This window comes from Equus asinus, chromosome 24 (assembly GCF_041296235.1).
Source record: "Equus asinus isolate D_3611 breed Donkey chromosome 24, EquAss-T2T_v2, whole genome shotgun sequence".
In the NCBI taxonomy this organism is placed as follows: Eukaryota; Metazoa; Chordata; class Mammalia; order Perissodactyla; family Equidae; genus Equus; species Equus asinus.
In genome coordinates, this window is record NC_091813.1 from 22,801,544 (window position 1) to 22,829,126 (window position 27,583).

Genomic DNA, 27,583 nt, shown 5'->3' on the forward strand with positions numbered 1-27,583 from the left:
ATAACTCCAGACAGAGCTGGAACGAGCAAAGTTAATTTTAGTTTAATATAAAGAAGAGCTCTCCCTTTCAAATTAGGAAATGTTGAACCACTAGCATCATTCAAGCTGCTGAGCCCAGTAGGGATATTAAGAAGCGATTCTCTCAACATATGTTTTCTAAAAGTCTACTATGAATCAAGCATTGTGCTGACACAAAATATTAATATATACAGTCCCTTCTCTCCAGGTACACACATTCTAGTAGGAAATATAGACCTATAAACAAACAAGAAAACCATAATATAACAAAAGCTCTAACAGAGTAGCAGTTCTAAATTCTTGAAGGGGCTGGCACAGACCCCTTTGAACATCTGATAAAAGCTTTAGCCCTTTCAAACATACATTCCCACATGCACACCATTTACATATTCCTTTAGAGGATTAATGATTTCCAAAACCAGTCTGTGAATTCAGGGCAATGCAGACAAAGTGCTAGGGGAGTAGAGTGTACATGGACTTCAGAGAAGACGTAACGTCTGAACTGACTTTTGAAGGATAAATAGGAGTTCTCCAGGCAATGAAGCAATTATAACGGCATCACGGGCGAGGAACCAGTATGAAGACAGGCACCACATCTGTTCAACTTACCACTGTATTTCTAGTCTCTGGCACAGTGCCTGACTCAGAGTGTAAGCTCTTAAATATTTATTAAAGGAAAGAACAAGCATATTTTGATAACTATCATGTGCGAGGCCCCTGGTGGGGTCTGTTGCATACTGGGATGAAGGGGTTAACAAAGCTTTTCCCTTGCTGCTTGAGAATCTGACCTTTGGTTTAACCACCTAGTTCGGTCACCCTGGAAACCAGGTAGATGGAAACAGGCATCATTATATTGCTAGGCAACACTGCTTATGGCAAAAATGATCCTGACTGGTAAATTGCATCTGGACTGGGAGGAAGTATGAATGAGCTGTAAACATCTGATGAGGATGCCTTGCTTTGGACTTCCCTGAATGTAGCCCTTCATGGGGAACCCTAGAAACTATGCCAAGGAATTGTTACAAGAGCAATTAGCAGCTTAGGGCATAAGGCTCCTTTTCAGGGTAGCTCCTGCACCTACCTGACGTGGATCTTGTCCTTTGTACTTGGAACCGTGTCACCAGGGGAGACAAGAGTCCCCAGATTGGTATGTGAGCTGTGCCTTGCTTAAACTGCTGCAGGGCCCCTGCTGAGAGGACCTGCTGAAGCTGTCCTGCTGGCAAGCTGGCAAGAAATGTGGCCTGTGTTGCGTCGTGAATCTCCATGTTTAGTTGAACTTAAGACGACCTCTGGTGGACACTACACACCTTATTCTACTTAATGCTCCCTACAACTTTGTGAGATAAAAATTACCAGTCCCCTGTCACAGAAGAGAAAAGGGAAGCTCAGATATGTTAAGTAATCTGTGTAAGTTCACAGAGCCAGAGGTGATGAATGAAGCCAGGATCTTAAGCCAGGTTTTCCTGGCTCCAAAACTAACCTCTTTCCCGTGGATTACAGTCCCTCCCCAGGCAATGCAGAATGTCAGTAAAGGAGACTGGGAAGCTGGGATGGTGGCAAACTGTGGGGAGTTACATGCCAACCTCAGGGGTAGGGATTTGGTTCTACAGATAGGTGGGAAGCGTTATAGAATTTTAAGCAGGGAAGTGATAGATCAGATTTGAATTTCTACAAAAAAGGGGAAGAAAGCAAACAAAAGTGCCTGTTTAGAGTGGGAGTTAGGCCTAAATAGACTCCTACATCTTCTCCATCACTAAGATTCGCTGTCTCTTGACATTTTGCACAGTGCCAATAAGCAGATCTCTAATGCAGCGCAACAGCCAGCAACGTCCATCTCATCCCTGCTCAGAGTGAAGCTGCACCAAGATTCAGAGACCGGGGAGACATGATGTGCAGGAGTGCAAAGGGTATTTCCAACTTAACCTGACCCCATAGCACCGTGAAAAAAAGCTATGACATACCCCATGACTATCTCCATAAGATCAGGAGCAACACAGTGCCTAATTCACAAGTCACTGCAAAGATAAAAGCGTTTTTACAGCAGAAAGACATTTTTCTGGTGTTTTGAAAAACATAAAACCTTTAAGAACAAAAGACGTATTTTCATCACAGCTCTACTGAAAGTCTATCTGTTGAAAACCCTGAAACTTTGATATGATCTGCTTCCCAAGAGAACTTTCAAAATAAAATAGATACCATTTTTTTCAAGGTAGTTTTTAGGTAAAAACCTGCTGAAGCTCAGAAAAGAGTGAAATGATTTCTTCAATTTTCTCTCAGCTTAAGATTCTATGCTAACAGTAATACATGTTTGTAATAAATTAAAATTTGCTAGTTATTTTCAATACATCTTAAGCATAAGCTTTGGGGAAAAATAACTTAAAATACACAATTTTAATAAACATTATTGATTGATGTGATTGATGATGTTTCTTTAAAAAACTTAAACATCAAAAAGAAAATGAAATGCCCCTCAACTTTAAAATCAACCATTAATCAGTGACGACAACAACGGTAGTAACACAGAGCTTTTACAGATTGAATTAGAACTAAGTGGACATTAAGAACTTGAAGAATGGGGCCAGCCCCATGGCCTAGGGATTAACTTCGGCATACCGGGTTCAGTTCACGGGGGTGAAACCACACATCTGTCAGTGGCCATGCTGTCGTGGTGGCTCACATACAAAAAGAGGAAGACTGGCAACAAATATTAGCTCAGGGTGAATCTTCCTCAGCAAAAAGAGGAAAATTGGCAAGAGATGTTAGCTCAGGAAAAATCTTCCTCAACCAAAAAAAAAAAAAAGAATTTTAATAATTACATCAAATATTTAAAGCTTAAAATATGGCTGCTGGAATTTAGAGAAATTCAACCAGCATTATCCAACTGGCAGGCTACAATCCTACGAAACTAGCTTTGCATTTTATTACCATTATGCACATAGTAAGATTAGACCCATAAAAGTACAATCATTTTATTCCAAAAGTTTTATGTTACCAATAATCCAGTTTGTGCCCGTACATTTTTTTCACCTCTTTGTTCGTTTTCATACAAAAGTGACTACTCATGGGAATAGTTCTTTTCAGCCCACAAATATAGCTGGTCTATCAAGTGGCCTGATCAACTGGTTGGATATTCTGACATCCTTTATGTTCCCATCAAGTCCATTCTGCTTGCTCCTTCTCGAGCTTCAGTGCCCTCATGAGCTGCCGAGCTGACACCCAGCTCTGCTGCTGCAGGTGCAGGTGGAACGGGGCCTGTCCAGAGACCTCAGGAGACCTCTCAAACGGACTGAAAAGCCAAAGGTTTATGTTTGAAAGTCTGTTCGTTAACCGATGTAATTCAAGTCTGACATGAATTTATTTCTAGAAAACATAAATTCTAAACACAATGACCATTTAGCTGTTTCCGAGACTATTCACAAAGAAGTAAATTTTGTTATTATTGTTGCTTGATATCAGGGCCTGTTACTCTCAACAAGAGCACAATCAAAAATTGTATATGTTCAGACCATTTTTATAGAAAAACTCTGTAGAACTGGTAAAAATGTAAACTGGAGAATTTTATTGTAAAGAATCAATGCATTAGTTATTTTCAAATAACCAAAACAAACGGCTAAGAACATGTGATCCTAAATTAATAGAAAAGACTACTGTAATTAGCAGATTTCATGCACCCTGGTGCCAATAAGTAAAAGCCATTAATGAGTCTTAATAAATTAAATAGTCCTCTCCACGTTACTTCTATAATTTGTTTGACAAGAATCTTTTTAATTAAAAAGATAAAAAGGAACAAGGATTAGCCTTGTACTACCCAAATAATCATGAATCACAGAACCCAAGGAACAACTTTACAAGGTTCGCTAATCACAGAATTTTCATGCCAGTAGAACTCTTGATAGTTTTATCTTTTCCCACCTCCCTATTTTACAGTAGATGAGGAAACTGAGGCCTAGAGAATTAAAGTGACTTGTTCCCAGAAAATAAGGCAGGCTGGTAAGCAGATCTTAACTCTGCTCCCACACTCCCATCAGAGGAGCTCCCAGTACAGAGAGATCAACATATTCCACGGTGCCCTCCTGGAAAAGATATTCACAATTAGTGGATTTTGATCATAGCACATACAAGCCTCTTTTGAAATACCTTTGGTTTTGTTTTCTATTTAACAAGCACAGAAGATGTTGCTACCACCCGTATAAAACAGATAACTGAGGGAGAAATGAGAAGACCACTGGGTTTCATATAAACAGTCAACATGAAATCCCTGTGCAGATACTGGAGGATGCTTGTTTCTCAGTAAAACAGTCATGGGGCACACTGCCTAAGAGTGAAATGTAAGCAAAGCCTTGAATCACCTACGAAGCATTTCTCTGCATCGTTCAAGAGGCAGACACACAAGTGTGACAGGAAAGGGCTTTCAGGTAAGGCCCGTGTAAGTGAGGCAAGGGCTAAGTCAAGTCCACTGCTTATCTTCTTAGAAAGAAAAAGGGAGAAGGGCGGGCTCTTTCCCTGGCACACCTAACATACAGAGTCCTGAATCAAACAGGCTGGAAACACTAAACTAGATAATCTGCTAGTTTGCTAATAAGACCAATATGGAAAAAAGCGGGAAGAGTATATGAAATGAATTAAAAAGAGCTTGTCCAGTACTTACCATTACTTATGTTAAACCCTTTGACTCTCTTGACAAGTTTGGAAAATAGGCCTTATTGTGTCTACTTAAGAAGAAGCTGACGTGATATGGACAAGGTTCCCCAGCTACCACGTGGCGAAGCTGGAGTTCAAAGCCGGGTGCCCTCCTCCCCCCCTGGCCTCTACACTACACGGTCAGGACTGGGGAGAGTGAACACAGTCTTTCAATGTCAGCCGCTAAGCCTGTCCAGTTCTCAATTCCAGGATCATAAGAAGGACTGACATATAAACAGAAGATATAGTTCCTGAATAGGAAAAATGGGGGCTACAGGTAACTGTTTTTCATATCCATCATCCTTATCCACTGAAACACACATGCCAGCCAATAATGAAAGAGCATATCCTTTACCGGAAGCAGCACCGGGAAATGCTGTTACACTGAATTTAACTCGTTCCTACTGTAACTTCTGTCACCTCATTGTACAAGCATGCGTGTTTCAGAAACCTCACGTGAGAATTAAACCAAAGCCTGAAACACACTGAGAGAAGGTAAACTTTTTTGGTTAAACTACACGTCATCTGGGATCCTCTGGACCTTTGAGGCTAAAGTGGGCCTGCCAGAGAGTGCGGCAACCTCAGCCCTCAGGTAATCCTCTCCTCTGCAGATGCACAGTCACCTCATCTTTACCCAAGATAATCATTCAGAGGATGCTCTGTTCACACCCCTCACTTACACTGGGGTAACTTTCCACAATCTCGTCTACCTGGGACACTGCCAGGAATCAGAGAGCAAGCAAGGGAGGCTGGGGGAAGGCCAAAGGAAGCACCTAATGTTTATTCAACTCAACCCAGTGAGAATTTATTGAGAGTGGCCTATTGGCCAGGCACTAGGCCTGATGCTGGGGACGATGATGATGATGAGAATAATTGCAGCGGGAGCCATCACATACTGAATGCTTACCATGTGCTGTCATAAACACTTAAACTCATTCAATCCTCCCAACAACGCTATGAGGTAGCTCCTATTGTTACCTACATTTTGTAGTAAGGACATTGAGGTACAGAGTGGTGAAGTAACTTGCCCAGGGTCACAGGAGGTAAATGGTAGATGCAAACCCAGACAGTCTGGCTTCTGAGTCTATAATGCTAGCTGCTAGCCACTGCACTATACTGCACTCTAAATATGAGTGGGGCTAAGGGATACAGGGAGCGAGAAGAATATCCTTGACCCAGAGCCTGCAGTTTAATCAGGAAAACAGGCAAATAAATAGTAGAGGAGCACGTGAACCAACCCAGGGCTGAGGGCAAGCTCCCAGCAGCAGATGCCCTGTCGGCTGAACTGAGGGAGGAGTCAACGAGAGGAAGACAGGGGTGTGGGGTGCATTCCAGGGGAGAGGGTAGCTTTCACTAAGCCCTAGGGTGGAATAAAGCACACAGAGACCACAGGCTGACCACTAGAGCTGAGCACAGAATGTGTGTAAATAATGGTGTGCTGTTTTGGGGAGAAGGAAGGAGACTGGGGAAGGAGGGCTAAACCATGAGGGTGGAGAGGTACCGAGAGGCAGCCTCATAAAGGGCCCAGCGTGGCATGCTAAGGTCTTATGGAATTTATCTTGAAAGAAATGAGACGCCATGGAAGAGTCTGAATAGGGGAGCCTGTTCATTTGAGAACACTCACTCTGTAGCGTAGAAATGATCACATGGGGGTAAACCCAGAGGAAAGCTAAGCGGATAAGGAGCTGGTAACAAGTGCTATTAGGTGATAAGACAGTGGCCTTGACTAAGATAGTGGCACTAGGGGTGGAGGAAAGTGGACTTATATAAGAAATGCAGAGAAGGAAGAAGAAAAAGTGCCTGGTGACTGACTACATATGAGGGGACAGGGAGGAACCCAAGGCGACATCAGGATTCTACCCTGAGGACGCAGGTAGAGGTTTGGCATTCATTGTGACAAGGACACTGGAAGAAGAGCAGGCTTCAGATATGAAGAAGGACTCATTCACATATAAGTGTCAGACACTCATCTCTGAGGAAATGCATCTAACAAAGAACTCTAAACTCTTTTTAAAAACATTGTTAACAATAACAAGGTTTTGATCTGTAATTCCAGCCCATGAGTGATTAGAAGCTGAAAATTCAGGGGAAAGGGTTTGTGCCCAGGACACAGGAAGCTTACAGAAGGAAGAGAGAAGATGGAGAAAATAATTAAAGAGACCACTGGGGAAGGCAAAGAATCCAGCAAAGTGCCCTTCCCATCTCAACAGGGTAATCACAATGCAGCACGAGAAAATTGGGCTCCAGGACTAATCTAACCATCGAGAAAAGGTTAATTTGGGCTGTATATGCTCTGTTTTAATAAGCAGGGAAATAGGAAATGGATTTTAGGAAGGCACTAATAGAAACAGTTCAAATAAAAAGTCGTGCTGCTGAAGCTTCTGTTATTTTGAAAATTCACTTGATGTGGAAAACCTCACTCACCAACACGCTGGATAAAACGTGTGATAGGGCCCACATCTCTTCCCAGAAAGGAGGTGCTTCGCTGATCAGCAGAGGCTCTTCCACCAAGATAAGCCTTCCTCCCTGAAAGCCAGCATCCTATCGTGCCCCTCATCACCCTGAGAAGACCTAACCGCTCTGCGATTCCCGCAGAGTTTTGTGGTTGACTTTGTTCAAAGTGAGATTAAGCTGGGTCTCATTTTAAGGCCATATACTGCTCCCATGGCAATTACTTCAAAAATTCTGTTATAAAAAGGGAAACTATTAGCAGACACAGAATTAATCAGTGTTAAATACGTCCCTTACCTGTCCCTTATTATGACTTCACCGCAGGACTGGCAATAAAATGTGCAACATTCTTGGGCTTGTGAGCTTTGATTAAACATTGAAACCAGTTCTAAAAGAAATCAACGAAACAGCACATCTTAGGGACAATAGCAAACATTTGGGACAAATATACTAACACACTTACAGAGTTTAATAGCCACAACAAATTACCATCAATAAACACTGTTTACGATCTACCCAGAAGTACACATTTAATTAGTATTATCTGATGACAACCAGAAGCAAACATTGTGAAGTGTTTTCAAAACCAACAGATTTTGCTAAGTGTTTCAGAGCTAGGTATTGCCCTAAATTATCCATGTAACATCCTGCTGAGTTATTTCTCTCATCCTGCAAGCACCAACATTAAGAATGAGAAAAGAGGAGCTATTTCTTTCCCATCAAACTAACTACCCACACAGAGCTTTACCATTGTCGGCTTTCTTCTACCACATCTTAGCCAGTTTCTCATCAGTGTGACTGCTCGTCAACAGAGCTCTTAAATTTAAGTTTCATTTGATTTAAACAAGGTTCATGACTACTCTGGCATATTACCAGCACGTACAAACAAAATGAATCTTGAAACTGGTCTTTACTGGGCAGGTCTCTGGGAGTGAAAAGGCTCCTAAGAAGAGTTCAGTCTTCTAAGAGCAAACCTCGATTTCTGACTAAAGCTGTGGGATAACATATATTTCCCACATTATGTGAAACAGCGCCATAAAGCAGTATATTCCCTTAGTTTCCATCATTTCGTTCATAAAGAAAGGAAACTTTCATTTAAAAAAAAAAACTAAAATATTTGTCTATTAAAAAATCTTATAAAAATGAGGTCAAATCCATTAGAATCAAAGAATTTGAATTTGGCTTATGTTACTTTGTATGTATTTTAAGATTTAAAAAACTGGTGCTAGAAAGGTGAAGCCTTGGCAATTAAAAATTCTTCCATTTAATTTCGAGGGGTGCCCACCAATCTCTATAGTACTTAGGTGAAGTAAACAGTAGTTTTTAACTTTGAACAGAAAATAAGTAGACCTGGGTCAGACATTCAAAATATTCTTTTCAAAACAAATTTTCAGTGAAACACTGCCCTCTGCTGGTCACCCAGTGCGATGGCTCCTCTGGCCCAGGCTCAAGTCCAAACTTTGTGACACAGTGACAACCTGGGAGAGCACTGCCACCTGGGGATGAGTCTAATTCTCCTGCTGTGTCAGATGTTACTGTAGCCAGTTCCCTGGCAAGGGTCATGATCTGACCTTTGTTACCTTCAAAACAGTGTACAATATGCTTATTCTATGTTCTTACAGTTGAGAAGTCAACTTTTCAAAAACCCCAAAAGAACTGAACACTAAAAAATTTCAAAACCCACTTTCTACATTTGGATTCCAGTTTACATCAGTATGCATCTATCTGATATTTATTCATTCAGCAAATATTTATTCACCACCTATTATGTGGACAGCACTAAAGCAATTAAGTACTGAGGAATCTATTTTGCATACCCTTTCATGCACTAGAGAACAAGCCTTTGAAAGTTTCCTTTTCAGATATTTGAGTAAAATATGTTTTCAAAATGTAAAGAAACAGGAGATCAATGAATGCAAACAATATGCAAACCAACACACAGCAGTAATTTATTTTGACCTTCAGGAAAAACTGTTAAATTTTTTTAAATAGTTCAAATTTCGTTATTTATAGATTAACTGTTACAGAGAACGGGTAGGGGAGAAACCAATTCTGCCTCTGGAAGGTCTCCACACCTCCTCAGTATGGGACCTAAAACCACGGTCCCAGGAAAGCAGCAGCAGATCTAAAAACACCCCTCTGAGGCTTTCAGGCCTGCTTTTCCCCAGTTTGCAGATACAATACGGAATTCCTGCTGTTCATCATTCTAAAGATAAGGCGATGACTCCACAAGAGCCAGACTCCCACAGCATCTCCCCTGAAACAATGCTCCCTCGGCCCACTAGTAGGTACCCTCAGGGAGTCCCATCTTGGTGACCCTGTTCTTCTCTCCATGCTTATTCCAACAGTCATTCTTGGCGTTTATCCTATGACACTTACGCTCGACGACATTTCTCTTCCCTACCCCTTGTTCCTGAAGCCAACTCAGACTAGATATTCACTAACCCATGAAGTGAGCAAAAATTACTCTCCAGCGAAAGAGGAGCAAAACTCCCTCTATCTTCTCTTTCGTTTCAAAAGCCAGATAAAGACTCAGGGGACTGCTCCGCATCTCCTAAATGGCTCTTCAGAACAATCCTGCAGACCCCACCTCCAGGCTCCATGCAGCTCAGACAAAAGGCTTAGGAGAGAGGAGGCAGCTGTCAAGCCTCAGGATGCAGCTGGAAGAATTATAATCCTCCTCTGATAGCGAGCACATCAGTCTGTTACAGCCTCTCTTTCCCCTTTTTACATCATTTTTAATCGTCCAAATCATATTACTTACATGGTAAGAGATGCAATGAACCAATAATTTTATTCAATAAATTATTCTGAGAAACATTTCTACCATATTAGTGAATCAATGTGCCAATACCAAAAAACTGCAAATAAAACAGGCATAGCAACAATCAAAATCAAATTATGCATCAAATCCAATTTCAGAATCTTTATATGTACTGTTCTCTCTATTTGGAAATCTCTCTACACGGATGGGATCATTTCCACCACTCAGTTCTCCAGTCAAGTATCACCCCTCACAGTGGCCTTCCCTGACCACCCTTTACCGGATGACCCCAGACACTCCCTCTCCCATTATCCTGCTTTACTCGGCCCAGAGCACTTTTCTCTGTATCCAAGTCGCTTATTTGTTCATTACCTGTTCCCACCTGTTAGAATGTAAGCTCTATGAGGGCAAAGACTTTCCTAGCTTGTTCACTTCTGTGTCCCTAGCACCTAGATGAAAGCCTAGCACACAGTACAAGGGAATGTTTGTTGAATGAATCTCTATGTAATGCTTTAAAATCAACCAATCGGCGCAAATGACATGTGATAGAATTTTCACATCAACTCTATGAGCCAGGTAATTTTATAATTAAAGAAACAAAGCAGAGGGCATATGAGAAATCTTTGTACCTTCTGCTCAATTTTGCTGTGAACTTGAAACTGCTCTAAAAAATAAAGTCTACTGGGGGTGGGGGGGGAAGAACACCAAAAAAACCCCCCAAAGAAACAAAGCCTCAGAAAGGTGAAGTGACGTGGTCTACTGCACACAGCTAATAACTGGCAGAGCTGGCAAAGAACTTAAATCTTCGACCTCCAGCTCTTTCCATGAGTATTTATTTTCACTGGGAAAAGTTCAGCTGTTCAAAGGAAAAATCACCTTTGTTTTATAATGGAAAAGTAAATGCAGCAAGAGGAGTGCTCGTGGTACTCACTTGGGCTGAAGTCTGCCAGTGCCTGCAGCCGCAGGTGCAGCCCGTCTCCAGCCACATACCGCAGCCCATGGCAAGAGGAAGGTGCAAGCCTGACCTCTGCTGGAAGCCGGAGCTCTGTGCAGCCAGCAGGGGTTTTCACCTGGAGTGAGGACGGCGTCACAGAAACATCCAAGGGCATACCTCCTTCTTTTGGCTCTCTGGTAATTAAAAATAAAACACACAAAAAAATTATTTCTTATTGATGAGAACCACATGATGAAAGAAACAAAAAAGGCCAAGCGTCTCTCTGTTCCTCTTCAATAAGGACCCTAAAGTCACTGTTGCAGAAAAATAGCAGTGAACTGACCTAAAGGAAACCCATCTACACTAGATTTAGATCAGGTCAGAGAGTACTTTCTGCTGTCACTGTAACATGAAAGGTCTGGGACATATTTTTTATGGTAATGATGCATTTTTAAACAGGCGCTTTCTTCCATTGCTCATGATCCAGGGTCCTGACTCTCCCCCTCTATCCTAATGCTTCCTCCATCTGCTCCAGCCTGGACCTTCCTGGGGTCACTCCCAGAGCCATTCTGCTTGCACAGCCTGCCACTCCATTTCCTCACGCCCCATATGTGTTCCCACCAATCTCCCCAACTTCAGTTTCTTCAAACCAGCACAACCTAGTGCTGATCTGTCATATATCATGCACTTGTTCTTCAGATTATTTTTGGCAAGAGAATTCTACAAGGCAGGGGCCAGCCCCGTGGCAAGTGGTTAAGTTCGCGCACTCAACTTCAGTGGCCCAGGGTTTCACTGGTTTGGATTCTGGGCACGGACATGGCACTGCTGTCAGGCCACACTGAGGCAGTGTCCTACATGCCACAACTAGAAGGACCCTCAACTAAAATATACAACTATATACTGGGGGGATTTGGGGAGAAAAAGCAGGAAAAAAAAAGAAGATTAGCAACAGTTGTTAGCTCAGATGCCAATCTTTAAAAAAAAAAAGAATTCTACAAGGTAGCATAAGACAGTGGCTTATTCATTGCTGCATCTCTTGACTCTAGCATGGTTTGTAGCTTCAACCACTCACTCACTCACTCATTCAACGCATCTTCTCTGCGTTCTATCGTGTGCCAGGTATGGGGAATATAACAATTACCAAGATATTTTCCCTGCCCCTCCCCCAACTAGGGAACAGGCAAGTAAACAGGAATGATCAAGGGAGTATGAAAACTATATTGTAGGGGCCGGCCCCATGGCCAAGTGGTTAAGTTCGCCCTCTCCACTTCGGCGCCCCAGGGTTTTGCCAGTTTGGATCCTGTGTGCGGACATGACACAGCTCATCAGGCCATGTTGAGGCGGCATCCCACATGCCACAACTAGAGGGACCCACAACTAAAATATACAGTCATGTACTGGGGGTATTTGGGGAGAAAAAGCAAAAACAAAAGAAAACTACATTGTACTTATTCATGATAAATATAGGGTACTAGGGAAGCACAGGGCGGGGTGCAAGGACTATCACAGGTCAAGCACTAAGTAAATGTTATTTGAACAACAAATGGAAGAATGGGTGAAATACCCTTGCTTCTGAGACCAGCATTACAATGATGTTTTATCTTTCAGGAAATTAGAGTAAAGTAGTGTTATCTGATCAACAGGATTTTGACAAAGAGACCAGGATCACATGAAACAAAAGGTACAGGAGAAAAAAACTTCCTTGTCAATTTTAGGAAAAAAAAAATCGAATGAAGAAAACAATCTGGTGATGTACGAATACCAAGCATGAAGGGACTTACTAATCAATTCACTACAAACACAAATCCCTCAGTGTAGACAATGGGGAGTACAACACAGCGCGTGTCCACCAGGCTCCAGAAGTACAGGAGATGCAGACACAGAGAATCAACCCTCATGTGAAGCTGAAATACGCTTGGCACTGCAACAGAGGCGCTCAGCTCCCTGACTCCCTTTTAAGTGCAGAGAGCAGGAGCAGGCCATCCACTCAGTGTCACCAAGTGCAGAAGGTGGGCCGTTGACTCAAATGTCATCTAAGTATAGAGGTCATACCATGTGTCCAAGTGTGAATCTTGGTGAGGCCCCTTAATTTGCCTCAGAAAACCTTAAGACTACTTTCTAGTTAGTTCCTTTTCAAAGCATAGGGATCTGTACTTTATTGGTAATACAGAATATTAAAAACCTGAGTCTTTTCCAGGGAAGACAGCCTCAAGTGCCTGACTCAAAAGTCGAATTTTAAGAAATGATGTTTAAGGAGTGCGTCAGCATCATGGTGGAGTGAACTTGCCCAGGACTCTCTCCTCTCCAACATACAACGAAAAGGGACATTCATACTCCAACAGAGGACATCCTAACACAACAAAAAAAACCTCAGAGAGATACCCGCAGCCACATGACGGAGGGCGGAGAAGCTGGAGGCCCCTCAGAAGAGCTGGAATAGGATAAGAGAAAACCTTACTCCTTTCCCTAATAGACTGTGATCCACAACCGCAGGAGGCCTCTGAGAGGGAAGGAACAGGGGAGGGGATGTTCATTCGAGGGAACATAAAGGACCCGAGGGCCTGTGCAGCCTAGAGGGAAGCCCTCTACCGGGTCGAGGCTTTCTCATCAAGCCAACACCCCAGGAGAGCAGATAATGAGAGCAGAGCGAGAAAGACCTGAGAGCATGCAGGAGAAAGCACCCCTCCCCCAACCCACCTTGCGCCCACCCTACTGCCTAAGACCTCATCTGAAAGCAGAGGGCTCAGAATATGCAGCTCTGGACCCCTACCCAGTGGCGATAGGCAGTAACCGCAACCAAATAATATCAGGATGTGTAAGACCAGAGCTACCGGCTCTAGCAATATCACACATTATATCAGATCTCCAGACCAGAGAGAAAAAGACAAGTATCCAGCATTCAGTTCTGAGGACACAAACATGTAATCTAAATGACAATGAATTCAAAACAACTATCATCAAAAAACTCAACAAGGTAAAAGAGAATGTAGAGAAAGAATTCAATGAGTTCAGGAGCTGCTTCACAAAAGAGGTTGAAACCATAAAGAAGAATCAATCAGAAATATTAGAGATGAAAGACACAATGGAAGAGAGAAAACAAAATACGGATTCCCTGAACGCTCAAGTGGACATGATAGAGGAGCGTATCAGCATAATCAAAGACAGACATGTTGAAATGCTCCAGACAGAGGAAAAGAGAGAACTAAGTCTAAAAAGAAATGAAGAAAGTCTCCGAGAAATATCTGGCTCAATTAGGGAATGCAACATAAGAATTATAGGCATTGAAGAAGGAGAAGAGGAGAATAGAGCAGAAAGCATGTTCAAAGAAATAAAAGCAGAGAACTTCCCAAACCTAGGGAAAGAGAGAGAAATCAGTGAGGAAGAGGCTTCCAGATCTAGATTTGTCAATGTAAAAAGACCTACTGCAAGGCATACAGTAGTGAAACTGGCAAAAATGAATGATAAAGAAAGAATAGTAAGGGCAGCAAGGCAGAAAAATATAACCTACAAAGGAACCCCTATCAGGTTTTCAACGGATTTCTCTGCAGAATCCTTACAAGCTAGGAGAGAACGGAATGACATATTCAAATCGTTGGAAGACAAAAATTTTCAGCCAAGAACACTCTATCCAGCAAAAATATCCTTCAGATATGATGGAGAAATAAAAACTTTCCCAGACAAACAAAAGCTAAGGGAGTTTGTAGCCACGAGATGCCCCTCTACGAGAAATCCTCAAGAAAGCCCTCAGACCTGGGGGGAAAAAGGGGAGAAAGTGGTTACAAAGCACTGAGTGAGGAGATAAATAGGTAGAAAGAACCAGACTAGGATAGCAAATACTTAAGTGAAGCATTAAAGATAAAGGGAAGGAAAACACCAAAAACAATCTTGTCATTTTAACCACAAACTCACAACACAAGATGGAATAAGAAAAACAACTCAGGAGGGGAGGAGGAAAAGGACTGAATCAGTTTAGACTAAGGAATTGAGAGGCCATCAGAAAATGGACTATCTTATACACGAGATTCTGAATACAAACCTCATAGTCACCACTAAACAAAAAAGCAGAACAGAGACATGAATAATAAATAAGGAGAAAACAAAGAAACACAGCATAAAAAAACTACATACTTCAATGGGTAGACCAAAGCACACAGGACGAGAAACAAAGGAAATGAAGGACAACCAGAAAATGAGTGGTAAAATGACAGCATTAAGCCCTCATATATCAATAATCACCACAAACATACATGGATGGAATTCTCCAACAAAAAGACACAGAGTGGCAAGATGGATTAAAGAATAAGACCCAACATTATGCTGGCTCCAGGAAACACATCTCAGCTCCAATGACAAACACAGGCTCACAGTAAAGGGATGGAAGACGATACTCCAAACTAATGGCAAACAAGAGAAAGCAGGTGTTGAAATAATTATATCAGACAAAGTAGACTTCAAGATAAGACAGGTGAAGAGAGACAAAGAGGGGCAGTATATAATGATCAAAGGGACACTCCATCAAGAATAAATAACACTTATAAATACCTATGCACCCAACACAGGAGCACCAAAGTTCATAAAGTAACGATTAACAAACTTAAAAGAAGACATTAATAATAACACAATAACAGTAGGGGACCTCAACACCCCACTCACATCAATGGATAGATCATCTAGACATAAAATCAACAAGGAAACAGTGGAATTATATGAAAAGCTAAACCAGTTGGACTTAATAGACATATATAGAACACTCCATCCAAAAACAGCAGAATACACGTTCATCTCAAGTGCATATGGAACAGTCTCAAGGATAGACCATATATTGGGAAACAAGGCAAGCCTCATCAAATTTAAGAAAATTGAAATAATAACAAGGATCTTTTCCAATCACAATGCTACAAAGCTTGAAACTGATTACCAGAAAAAAGCTGAGAAAGGGACAAAGATGTGGAGACTAAACAACATGAACAAGCAATGGATCCTTGAAGAAAGTAAAGGAGAAATCAAAAAATATCTGCAGACAAATGAAAATGATAATATACCATATCAACTCATTTGGGATGCAGCAAAAGCCATATTAAGAGGGAAATTCATCGCAATACAGGCACAGCTTAACAAACAAGAAAAATCCCAAATAAGCAATCTCAAATTACACCCAACTGAATTAGAAAAAGAAGAACAAACAAGCCCAAAGTCAGCTGAAGGAGAGAAATAATAAAAATCAGAGCAGAAATAAAAGCTTTTGAAACAAAAAAGGCAGTGGAAAGGATCAAAGAAACAAAGAGCTGGTTCTTTTTATCTTTTTGAGGAAGATTAGCCCTGAGCTAACTGCTGCCAATCCTCCTCTTTTTGCTGAGGAAGACTGGCCCTGAGCTAACATCCATGCCCATCTTCCTCTAGTTTATATGTGGGACTCCTACCACAGCATGGCATGCCAAGCTGTGCCATGTCTGCACCCAGGATCTGAACCGGCGAACCCCAGGCCGCCAAAGTGGAACATGTGCACTTAACTGCTGCGCCACTGGGCCCACCCCTAGAGCTGGTTCTTTGAGAAGACATAAAATTGACTAACCCCTAGCCAGACTTACAAAGAAAAAAAGAGAGAAAGCTCAGATAAACAAAATCAGAAATGAAAGAGGAGAAATAACAACACATACCACAGCAATACAACGGATTATAAGAGAGCACTATGAAATATTATATGCCAACAAAATGGATAATGTAGAGGAAATGGATAAAGTCTCAGACTCTTACAACCTCCCAAAGCTGAATCAAGTAGAAATAGATAATCTGAATAGACCAATCACAAGGAAGGAAATTGAAACAGTAATCAAAAGCATCCCAAAGAATAAAAGCCCAGGACCAGATGGCTTCCCTGGGGAATTCTACCAAACTTTCAGAGAGGATTTAATACCAATCCTTCTCAAGCTATTCCAAAAAATTAGAGAAGATGGAACACTTTCTAACACATTCTACAAGGCCAACATCACTCGGATACCAAAGCCTGACAAGGACAACACAAAAAAGGAAAACTACAGGCCAATATTGGTGATGAACATAGATGCAAAAGTCCTCAACAAAATTCTGGCAACCCGAAAACAGCAACACATCAAAAGGATCATATATCATGATCAAGTGGGATTTATACCAGGGGCACAGGGATGGTTCAACATCTGCAAATCAATCAACGTGATACACCACATCAACAAATTGAGGAATAAAAAACACATGATCATCTCAAAAGATGGAGAGAAAGCATCTGACAAGATCCAACAGCCATTTATGATAAAAACTCTTAACAAAATGGGGACAGAAGGAAATTACCTCAACATAATAAAAGCCACATATGACAAAACCACAGCCAACATCATACTCAGTGGGGAAAAACCGAAAGCCATCCCCCTGAGAACAAGAACAAGACAAAGATGTCCACTATCATCACTCTTATTCAACATAGTATTGGAGGTTTCAGCCACAGCAATTAGGCAAGAGAAAGGAATAAAAGGAATCCAAATAGGGAGAGAAGAAGTGAAACTCTTGCTGTATGCCAACAACATGACCTTATAAACAGAAAACCCTAAAGAATCCACCAGAAAACTATTAGAAATAATTAACTACAGTAAAGTTGCAGGGCACAAAATCAACTTACAAAAATCAATTGCTTTTCTATACTCTAATAACGAACTTACAGAAAGAGAACTCAAGAATACCATTCCATTTACAATCGCAACTAAAAGAATAAAGTACCTAGGAATAAATTTAACCCAGGAGGTGAAGGACTTATACAACAAAAACTATAAGACATTACTGAAAGAAATTGATAATGATGTAAGAGATGGAAAGAGATTCCATGCACATGAATTGGAAGAATAAACATAGTTAAAATGTCCATACTAACCAAAGCAATCTACAGGTTCAATGCAATCCCAATCAGAATCCCAATGACTTCATGGAAATAGAACAAATAATCCTAAAATTCATATGGGGCAACCAAAGACCCCAAATTTCTAAAGCAATCCTGAGAAAAAAGAACAAAGATGGAGGCATCACATCCCTGACTTCAAAATGTACTACAAGGCCATACTGATCAAAACAGCATAGTGCTGGTACAAAAACAGGAACAGATGGAGGGAACAGAACTGAAAGCCCAGAAATAAAACCGCACATATACAGACAGCTAATCTTCGACAAAGGTGCCAAGAACATACAATGGAGAAAAGATAGTCTGTTCAATAAATGGTGTTGGGAAAACTGGACAGCCACAGGCAAAAGAATGAAGGTAGACCATTATCTCATGCCATACACAAAAATAAACTCAAAATGGATCAAAGACTTGAAGATAAGTCCTGAAACCATAAAACTCCTGGAAGATAATATAGGTAATACATTCTTTGACATCGACCTTATAAGGATCTTTTCAAATACCATGTCTTCTCAGACAAGGAAAACAAAAGAAAAAATAAACAAGTGGGAATTCATCAGACTAAAGAGCTTTTGCAAGGCCAAAGAAACTAGGATCAAAACAAGAGACAACCCACCAATTGAGAGAAAATATTTGCAAATCACATATCTGACAAGGGGTTAATCTCCATAATACATAAGGAACTCACACAACTGAACAATAAAAAAACAAACAGCCCGATCAAAAAATGGGCAGAGGATATGAACATTTTTCCAAAGAAGATATACAGATGGCCAATATACACATGAAAAGATGCTCAACATCACTAATCAGGGAAATGTAAATCAAAACTACACTAAGACATCACCTTATGCCTGTTAAAATGGCTATAATCACCAACACTAAAAATAACAAACGTTGGAGAGGGTGTGGCGAAAAGAGAACCCTCATACACTGCTGGTGGGAATGCAAACTGGTGTAGCCACTATGGAAAACAGTATGGAGATTCTTCAAAAAACTAAAAATAGAACTACCATATGACCCAGCTATCCCACTACTGGGTATCTACCCAAACAACTTGAAATCAACAATCGAAAGTAACATATGCACCCCTACGTTCATTGCAGCACTATTCACAACAGCCAACACATGGAAACAACCCAAGTGCCCACTGACTGATGATTGGATAAAGAAGATGTGGTGTATATATATATACAATGGAATACTACTCAGCTATAAAGAAAGACAAATTCATCCCATTTGCAACAACATGGATGGACCTGGAGGGAATTATGCTAAGCGAAATAAGCCAGAATGAGAAAGACAAACACCAGATGATTTCACTCATATGTGGAATATGGACAAAGAGAACAGTTCAGTGGTTACCAGGGGAAGGAGGATGGGGATGGGCACAGGGGGTGAAAGGGAGCACTTATGTGGTGACAGAGAAGAAATAATGTGCAACCTAAATCTCACATTGATGTAAACTATTATGAACTCAATAAATAAAACTGTGCTATTTAAAAAAAAAAGAAACGTTTAAGAAATAATAATCCTCTAGAGCACAGGTCAGAAAACATTTTAGATAAAAGGCTAGATGGTAAATATTTCAGGTTTTACAGGCCACAGATGGTCTCTGTTGCATATTCTACTTTATTCTTGTGTTTTTTTTAAATAACCCTTTATAAAATGCAACAGCCAATTTTAGCTCACAGGCCGTACCAAAACAGGCCGCAGGTTAGAACTGGCCTACGGGCCGTAGTTGGCTGACCACTGCTCTAAAAATACACAATTTGTCCATTTTACTACTTCTGTGATTTTCAAACTGGACGGTGCAGTTGGCACTGGGAAGTGCCTCAAGGGTAACCACCGGGTTCCTAATCCCCACCACCCCATCTGTGGCTTACTATCCTTCTTCCCCTCTCTGAACAATTCAGCCAGTTACACAGGGCGGAGTAAGGTAGGCACCTTCGCCAGGACGGGAGAACCACAGTGGCTGGGGTGAATGTGAGAAACCCAGCAGGGGGAAGAGGGCATCCGGCAGGAGAGCCACCCAGCAGCGATGTCAGATCCCAAGAGTAGTGAAGAGAGCTGAGCAGGAGGTGGAAGCAGGCAGCTCAGCATGGAGTTTCAGAGCCTCTCTTAGTCAGCTCAGGCGACTAAAATAAAACATTACAGACAGGTAGCTTAAACAACAGACATTTATTTCTCATAGTTCTGGAGGCTGGGAAGTCCAAGATCAAGGTGCAGGCAGATCTGGTTCTTGTTGAGGGCCCTCTCTCTAGCTTACAGATGGCCGCCTCTGTGTATCCTTGCATGACAGAGAAATTTTGGTGTCTATGCCTACAAGAGCACTAATCCCATCATGGTGGCTCCACCCTCATGAACTCCTCTAAACTTAATTATCTCCCGAAGGCCCAATCTCCTAACACCATCACACTGGGGGGTTAGAGCTTCAATACGAATTTTCAGGGGACACAAACATTCAGTCTATAACAGAGCACAAGCAGGTGAGGAGAGCCTCAATACTGAGTGGAAAAGGGAAGCAGCAAAGGATGCCAGCAGAACATCAGTTACAAAGAGGGGAATTGACTACGTAAATGTATGTCACGAAGACAATGAAAGCCAGGGTTTCACTATGGGAGAACAGAGCTACAAAGAGAGAAAGGGAGAAAACCAGAATGGCTCCTGTGGTGGTAGACAAGAACTGGAAATATTTGTATGAAGTCATGGTTTTCAATGTATATGAACAGATACAGTAACAAATATAGACGTAAACATACATATGTGTATGTATGATATATATGCAAACACACATACACATATACATTCTTACATAAATGCTACCAATTTTGCATCCCTCTGGTGGGACTTGAACCCACAATCAGAGGAGACCCGAGGAAGAGACCAGGGCCAGTGGGCCTTGAACCCACAATCAGCCCTTTCTTCCCTGCAGGATCCTTTTCTGTTCAGTGTCACGGATTTGAAACGAAACCAAAGCTGAGCATTCAACAGCACAAGCTTTTATTCAATGGCCAAAGAATGGAGACGTGGGAACTACGTTCACAAATCAGCTTCTCAGCTCTTGGGGCAAGTAAGCAACTGTTATAAGGGATCAAGGCAATGAAGGGGAAGAATAGTCATAGTTATTTGAGGAACTTGGCAGGCTTTTGGGGGGAACAGGATGCCACCTCTTTTCTTTCCTTATTTAGCTATATCCTGCCATTGCCATGGCAATTGTAAACTGTCATGGTGCCGGTGGGTGTGTTATGTAGCATGGTAATGTATTACAATGAGTGTATAATGAGCTGCGGGGTCTAGTCAGGTCAAGTCAGAGTGCCATGTCGCCTTCAGCTGGTTTTAACTGGTTTCGACTATATGTCTCAGTCATCTCCTCCTCCCTTTCTTTGTGGTTTCCTGCAAGCTAAAGAGAATGTGTTCTGAGCAGGGCTGTGGTTAATGTCTTATGCAGATGGTGGGCCAGGTAACATAAATATCATATATATGTCACACACACACTCTAGTTCTGTCCACTAGTGGGCCTGGAAGAAGTGACACCCCAATAGTAATGAGCACACTTTGAGTCCAGATTTTGGTTTCTAAAGGTCATTTTCCACTTAAAAACAAGCGAACAAAAACAAAACAGGGTTCCTAGGAAAAATAACTACATCCAGGGCTGGAACAGTAAAAGAATGAGATGAGCCTGGAACATCTTGCTGTGCAACACAGTAAAGAAGCAATCAAAGAATGACAGGGACATGTCAAAGAAGACACAGAAATGATCTTGAAGGGACTCCCCTGGCCACATCTGGTATACTCCGAGCAAAAAAGTAACCCACTGAATACATCAGGACCACGGCTCCATACTGATGTAAATAAATGAATGAACAAAATGAGTCTGATGAGGAACAGGGTATTCACATAGTCTCAAAGGACCTCTCTAATTAATACTTATTGATTATGTAGAGGAAAAGAGTAACTTGATGGGAGAGAAGCCTGACAGAAACCACCTTATTCAGTGCTCAAAGTTAACATGAACTTTAATGAAACAAATCAAAATCATGTGCCACCTGACAGGATGCAATGAGAACACAGCGTCACTTCTGTGATGTTCCTGCCAAAGATGCCTAATCTAAACCTAATCTTGAGAGAACGTGAAACAAACCCAAATGGAGGGATATTCTACAAAATAACAGGGCTGTAATCTTCATAAGTGTCAGGATCGTGAAAGTCAAGGAAAACTGAGGAACCCTTCCAGATTGAAAGAGACTAAGGCAACACGACAATGAAATGCAATGCATGATTCTGAACTGGATTATGTTGCTATCACAAATATTACATAGACAACTGGCAAAACCTGAACGAGGTCTAAGTATGAGATGGTAGTAACATATTTCCCAGTTTTGAGGGTTGCATGGTGGTTGTGTCGGAGAATGTCCTTATTTGTAGGAAATCCACAACAAAATATTCAGGAGTGACAGCTTACAAGTTTGAGATGGTTCCAAAACAAAGTTTTTGAGACCCTAATTGTCCACACCTTCTATACTTGAGGCTTTCTTCACTATTCGCTTGCATTCTTTCAGGTATCACACTCTGCTTGAAACTATCCAACAACTTCACATCTCACTCTGAGAACAAGCTAAAGTCCTATCAATGGTCTATAAGCTCCAGTGATATACTAGAGCCAGTTGTTAAAATTCCAGGCATTCTGCAAACCAGCTGACCTCCCTTCGGAAGCCTGACATCATCCGTGGTGAAAGTATTCTCACCAGAGGAATCAGTAAATGCACTTCCTGGAGGTTTCAGTTTGTTGGTGGGTTTGGTTTTCCCGGAGAGCAGGTTGTTAAACATTTACCAGCACACCACTTTAAGATCCCTTCTTACATGCTCCACCAGCCCACCCAAATCTCTCTAAATTAGGCACCCCCTCATGCCTGTGTTCTCTCTGAGAGAAACAGTTTTCCACCGAATAGCGTATGGTCCCACATCTCATTCTTTTTAGGTGATTACTCAAATGTTGCTTTCTCACTCGGAATAAGGGGTTGTAATTTCTTCTCCCTACCCCTTTTTCTGTTTTATTTTTTTCTATGTACAGATCTCTATTTGATATAATATATATTTTATTTATTTTGTGTATTTTCTGCCTACCTCTCGCCCACTGCTGCCGGTAGACTGCAAGCTCAATGAGAGCAAGTATTTTTGTCTTTGCCGTTGTTATTGTTCAGAGCTGTACACCCAGCACTTAGAATCTGAGTTTTTGGCACTAGAATAGGAACTCAGTAAACATCTGTGGACTGAATAAATGCATGGCTAAGTTTATCCCAGGAATGCTAAGATGGCTTAACTTAAACAGATTTTTCTTTTTTTTTTTTAATTTTTTTTATTGAGTTATTGATAGGTTACAATCTTGTGAAATTTCAATTGTACATTAATGTTTGTCAGTCATGTTGTAGGTGCACCACTTCACCCTTTGTGCCCACCCCCCACCCCACCTTTCCCCTGGTATCCACTAAACTGTTCTTGGTCCATACTTTTAAATTCCTCATATGAGTGGAGTCATACACAGATTATCTTTCTCTCGCTGGCTTATTTCACTTAACATAATTCTCTCAAGGTCCATCCATGTTATTGCAAATGGAATGATTTTGTTCTTTAAACAGATTTTTCTAATGCAATTCACAGATGTAAAGATTAAAGGGAAAAAACAGAACTAACACAATACATGCAGGAATCATTACAGAAAAGACAATTATCTGTTCATGATTGAAACCCATAGTAAACTAAGAATAGAAAGGAACTATGCAATCTACCAAAAGATTCATCAAAAGTCAACTTCATCATACCTAATGATGAAATGCTAGAAGCATTTCTTTTAAGATTAGGAACAAGACTAAAACTCAAAATATCATTCACATTGACTGTAAATAAAACAAAAATTCTAATTAAAAGGCAGAGGTTGTCAGAATAGATTTTTAAAAATTCCACCCTGCATATGCTTTAAAAAACTCACATATAAAGACACAGGTTGAGAGTAAAAGGGTAGAAGAAAATATACTACGCAAATGTATAGTCAACTGATTTCTGACAAAAGACATTGAGTTACCTCAGTGGGGGAAATGACAGTCTTTCTAACTAATGGTCATGGAACAACTGGATATCCTTACAGAAAAAAAAATGAACTTTGACCTTGACCTCACTCCAAACACAAAAATGAATGTGACATAATCATAGATCTAAATATAAAAGCTAAAACTATGTAACTCCTAGAAAATAAACACAGGGAAAAAATCTTTACAACCTTGAGGTAGGCAAAGACCCCTTAGGACATAAAAAACACTTCACTATAATTAAAAGTTTCTGTCCATCCAAAATCGTCCCATTCACAACAACATGGATAGACCTTGAGGGTATTATGTTAAGTGAAATAAGCCAGACAGAAAAAGACAAACTCTGTATGACTCCACTCATAGGTGAAAGTTAACGGATAGACAAAGAGAACTGATTGGTGGTTACCAGGGGAAAGGGGGGGTGGGGGGAGGGCACAAAGGGTGAAGTGGTGCACCTACAACATGACTAACAATAATGGACAACTGAAATTTCACAAGGTTGTAAACTATCATAATCTTAATAAAAAAAAAGCTCTGGCAGACTCAGATGAAGGAACAAACTAAACAATCTCAAATTTCACTTAAAACACTTGTTAGGTAGCATAATAGGAATTGTCTGACCAGTTTCTAAAAAGCTGTATAATTCTTACCTCAATTAATTTACTAAGATGAAAAAAAAAGTTTCTGTCCATCAAGATACTGTTAAGAAAATGAAAAGGTAAGTTACAGATGATTGGGAGAAAATATTCATATATTCACAAGGCTTAAATGAGAAAGGTCTTGTTTCCAGACTATATAAAGAACTCTTTAAATTCAACAATAAGACAACTTGATTTTTTTATGGCAAATAATTAGAAGACATTTTACAAAGGAACATATATGAATGACCAAAAAGCAAAGGAAAAGGTGTTCGACATTATTAATCAGGAAAATGCAAATTAAAATGACAATGAGATATCACTTTATACCACTAGAACGGCTAAAATCCAAAAGGTTGACAACACTAAACGCAGACAGGAATGTGAAGCCATCGGAACTCTCATTTCCTTTCTGGCAAGAATATAAACTAGCACTTCATATTCACCTCAGAGAACTGTATGGTGGCTTCTCATTAAGTAAAGTCCCATCTACCCTATGACCCAGCAATTCCACCCAAGAGAAATGAAAACGTATGTCCACAGAAAGACTTAAACACAACAATGTTATGGCAGCTTTATTCATAATAAGCAAGCTCTAGAAACATCAAAACATCCAGCACTGGAAGAATGGATAAATGAATTGCCATATATTCCTACAGTGGAAAACTACTGAGCAAGAAAAAAGAATGGACTACTGATATATGCAGTGCCATAGATGAAACACGAATCTCAGTAACACTGTTGAAGGAAAGCAGCCAGAAAGAAAAAAGTACATACTACATGAATCCATTTATACACAGTTCAAGAAATGGCAAAACTAATCTTTGTTGAATGAAATCAGAACAGCAGTTGCTTTTAGGGTAGGGGGAACTGATGATAAAACTCAACAGCCAAAGACCACCAGGGACAAACTAGCAGTGCCAGCAAAGTTAGGTTTCTTAACTTGCTTAAACAAGGGAGAGTAATCCAGAGGAAACTCGAAGGTGCCCTTTGACAGGAGGAAGTAGGGAGGTTGTCTTGTTTTGTTTTGTTTTGTCTTGTGTAAGGTTTGGGCTCCTAATAACCCTACAAGGTGGATTGGAATTGGACATACTTGTCTGAACTCACGATTTGAGAGAGAGATGAGAGAGAGAAAGAAGAGTAATAAACATCATCCCGTTTTACAACTGAAAAAATTCAGATTTAATGATTCTCCCCTGTGACAAAGATCGAATGATTCTCCCCTGTGACAAATCTGAATGCAGTTCTCATGCCCAATCCCAAACTGCCACACCAGATACCTGGCTGATTGAAGAGAGAAAGCAAAGCGTCAATCTACATCAGTGCGGCGCTGTGTAATAAAATTTTAAGGGTTTTAACATCTAACTTACTCTGAAACAGCGGTCACAAGAGAATAGTCGAGGGGCCCATATACTCCCAAACAAAAAAGAGAACACTCTTCCTAAAAGTTTCTTGTTTGTGCAGTGAATGACAAGTTAAACGTTTGCAGACTTCTCATTGGAACTCGGAATATGAATGAAAGAATGAGCTCCAATAAGATGTCTGTAACCTTTGTCAGTCGTTCACCCAACACACGTTTATTGAACGACTGTGTCGGTTTCTCTGCAGAGAACAGAAAAACAAAAACAAAAAAAACAGGCTATTTACAAAAAAGGGAGCTTACACGGTGGAAGTGATCTTATAACAAGGATCCCGAAAGGCATTGTTTGCATTGTTTTGTTGGAAACGCGGGGCACTGTCAAAGCTATTTTACATCCGTGCTCCTCAAACTTTAATGTGCATTTGAACCCTGGGAAGCGTGTTAAAATCTAAGCTCTGATTCAGCAGGTCTGGGGTAGGGCTGAGACTCTGCATTTCTAAAAACTCCCAAGTGATGCCCGCACTGCCAATCGATGGGGGGGGGGGGGACGATGGGGGGGGAACTATGGGGTGGGAATCAGGGCGGGGTGATGGGGGAGAACACTCCACTTTGAGTAAGCGAGAGGCTTTAAAGTAACTAGAAAGAAGAAATTCCATGCTTCCGAGGGAGGCGGAGACTCCCTGAGAAGCAGACAAGCGGTCCAGGCGCTGCGCCCACCGCTGGCCTTACCCCAGGATCAGCAGCGCGCTCTGCAGCCGTCTCCGCACCTCCAGAAACACGCGCGTCTCCGCCGCGGCAGCCGCCATGCCGGGCGCCCAGCCGAAGGTTCTGGCGAACCGGAACGCCAAGGCCAGGAGCTCCTGCACGTGCGGCCCCAGCAGAAGCAGCGGCGGCGGCGGCGCGGACCTCCGGGACCGGCTCCGGGCGCACACAGCCTACCAGCCCACAGCGCCGCCTGCCGGGCGGAGAGCGCGCCGCCGCGGGGACTCGACAGGCGGGGCGTGAGCATTTTCAAATCCGGCTTTCCGTCTCATCGCTGAGAAAGGGGGGCGGGGAGAGCCACACCGTCCTCCCACTCGGTTTATTATGGGCGTGACCTGATGCGATAGTCTCCCTGGAAATGACCCTAAAAGTCAGACCAGAGTACACCTCTTTGGCTACCATGGGTAGGGATGAGGCTGGAAGAGCAGGAGATGATGGAGGGAGGCGATAGAGGCGGGCACTGTCCCCAGGAGGCCCAAGGGCAGAATTTCCCACCCCAAACCCACTTTATCTGTTTTTTTTTTAAGAACTGTGCTCTCTTTTTTTATGAACTATAGCTTTCCTGTGCCTGCGGCAACAAATGTCCAGAGTTGACTTGGCATTGCTTCTCAATTTAGACAAGATCGCTCCACGACGGAAATAATTGCAAAAATGTGAGCTTTCTGTCTATGCAGTAGACAGTGTGGTTAAATCTAGTATCGTGAATCACAGGATGAACCATTCCTGCAACTTTGAAAAAACGAAGATGCGAATGATTCCATATGTACATTTCCACTACGCGGTTTTGCAGAAGAAAAAACTGACTCAGGGAAGTCGTGATCTCATAACCACTGAAAGAAAATTTTGGAAAGTTTGACATGGTAAAGAAAAGGATCTAGTATAACGTAAATACTTATAATGGGGAAATATTAAAATAAAAGGCCATGGTAGAATTATAATAAAAATTCTGTAAAAACAAGAGGCTGTTC

The 27,583-nt window shown here is 41.4% G+C and overlaps 1 protein-coding gene across 4 annotated transcripts in view; it reads right to left on the bottom strand.

Annotated features, from left to right (window-relative positions):
* The window catches only part of UBE3D (ubiquitin protein ligase E3D), a 153,970-nt gene extending 127,068 nt beyond the window's left edge, over nucleotides 1-26,902 (bottom strand). For 3 of the 4 annotated variants that reach the window (XM_070496282.1, XM_070496279.1, XM_070496280.1), the window contains exons 1-3: nucleotides 26,583-26,801; nucleotides 10,845-11,041; nucleotides 7,447-7,537 (exon numbers count right to left, since the gene is read on the bottom strand). In XM_070496282.1, coding sequence (XP_070352383.1) covers nucleotides 7,447-7,537; nucleotides 10,845-11,041; nucleotides 26,583-26,659 — 365 coding nt within the window. In that variant the 5' untranslated portion in view covers nucleotides 26,660-26,801. Of the gene's footprint in view, nucleotides 1-7,446; nucleotides 7,538-10,844; nucleotides 11,042-26,582 lie in introns of all 4 variants that reach the window. The other variant, XM_070496281.1, reaches the window with a different exon arrangement.
* Nucleotides 26,903-27,583: the final 681 nt, after the last annotated feature.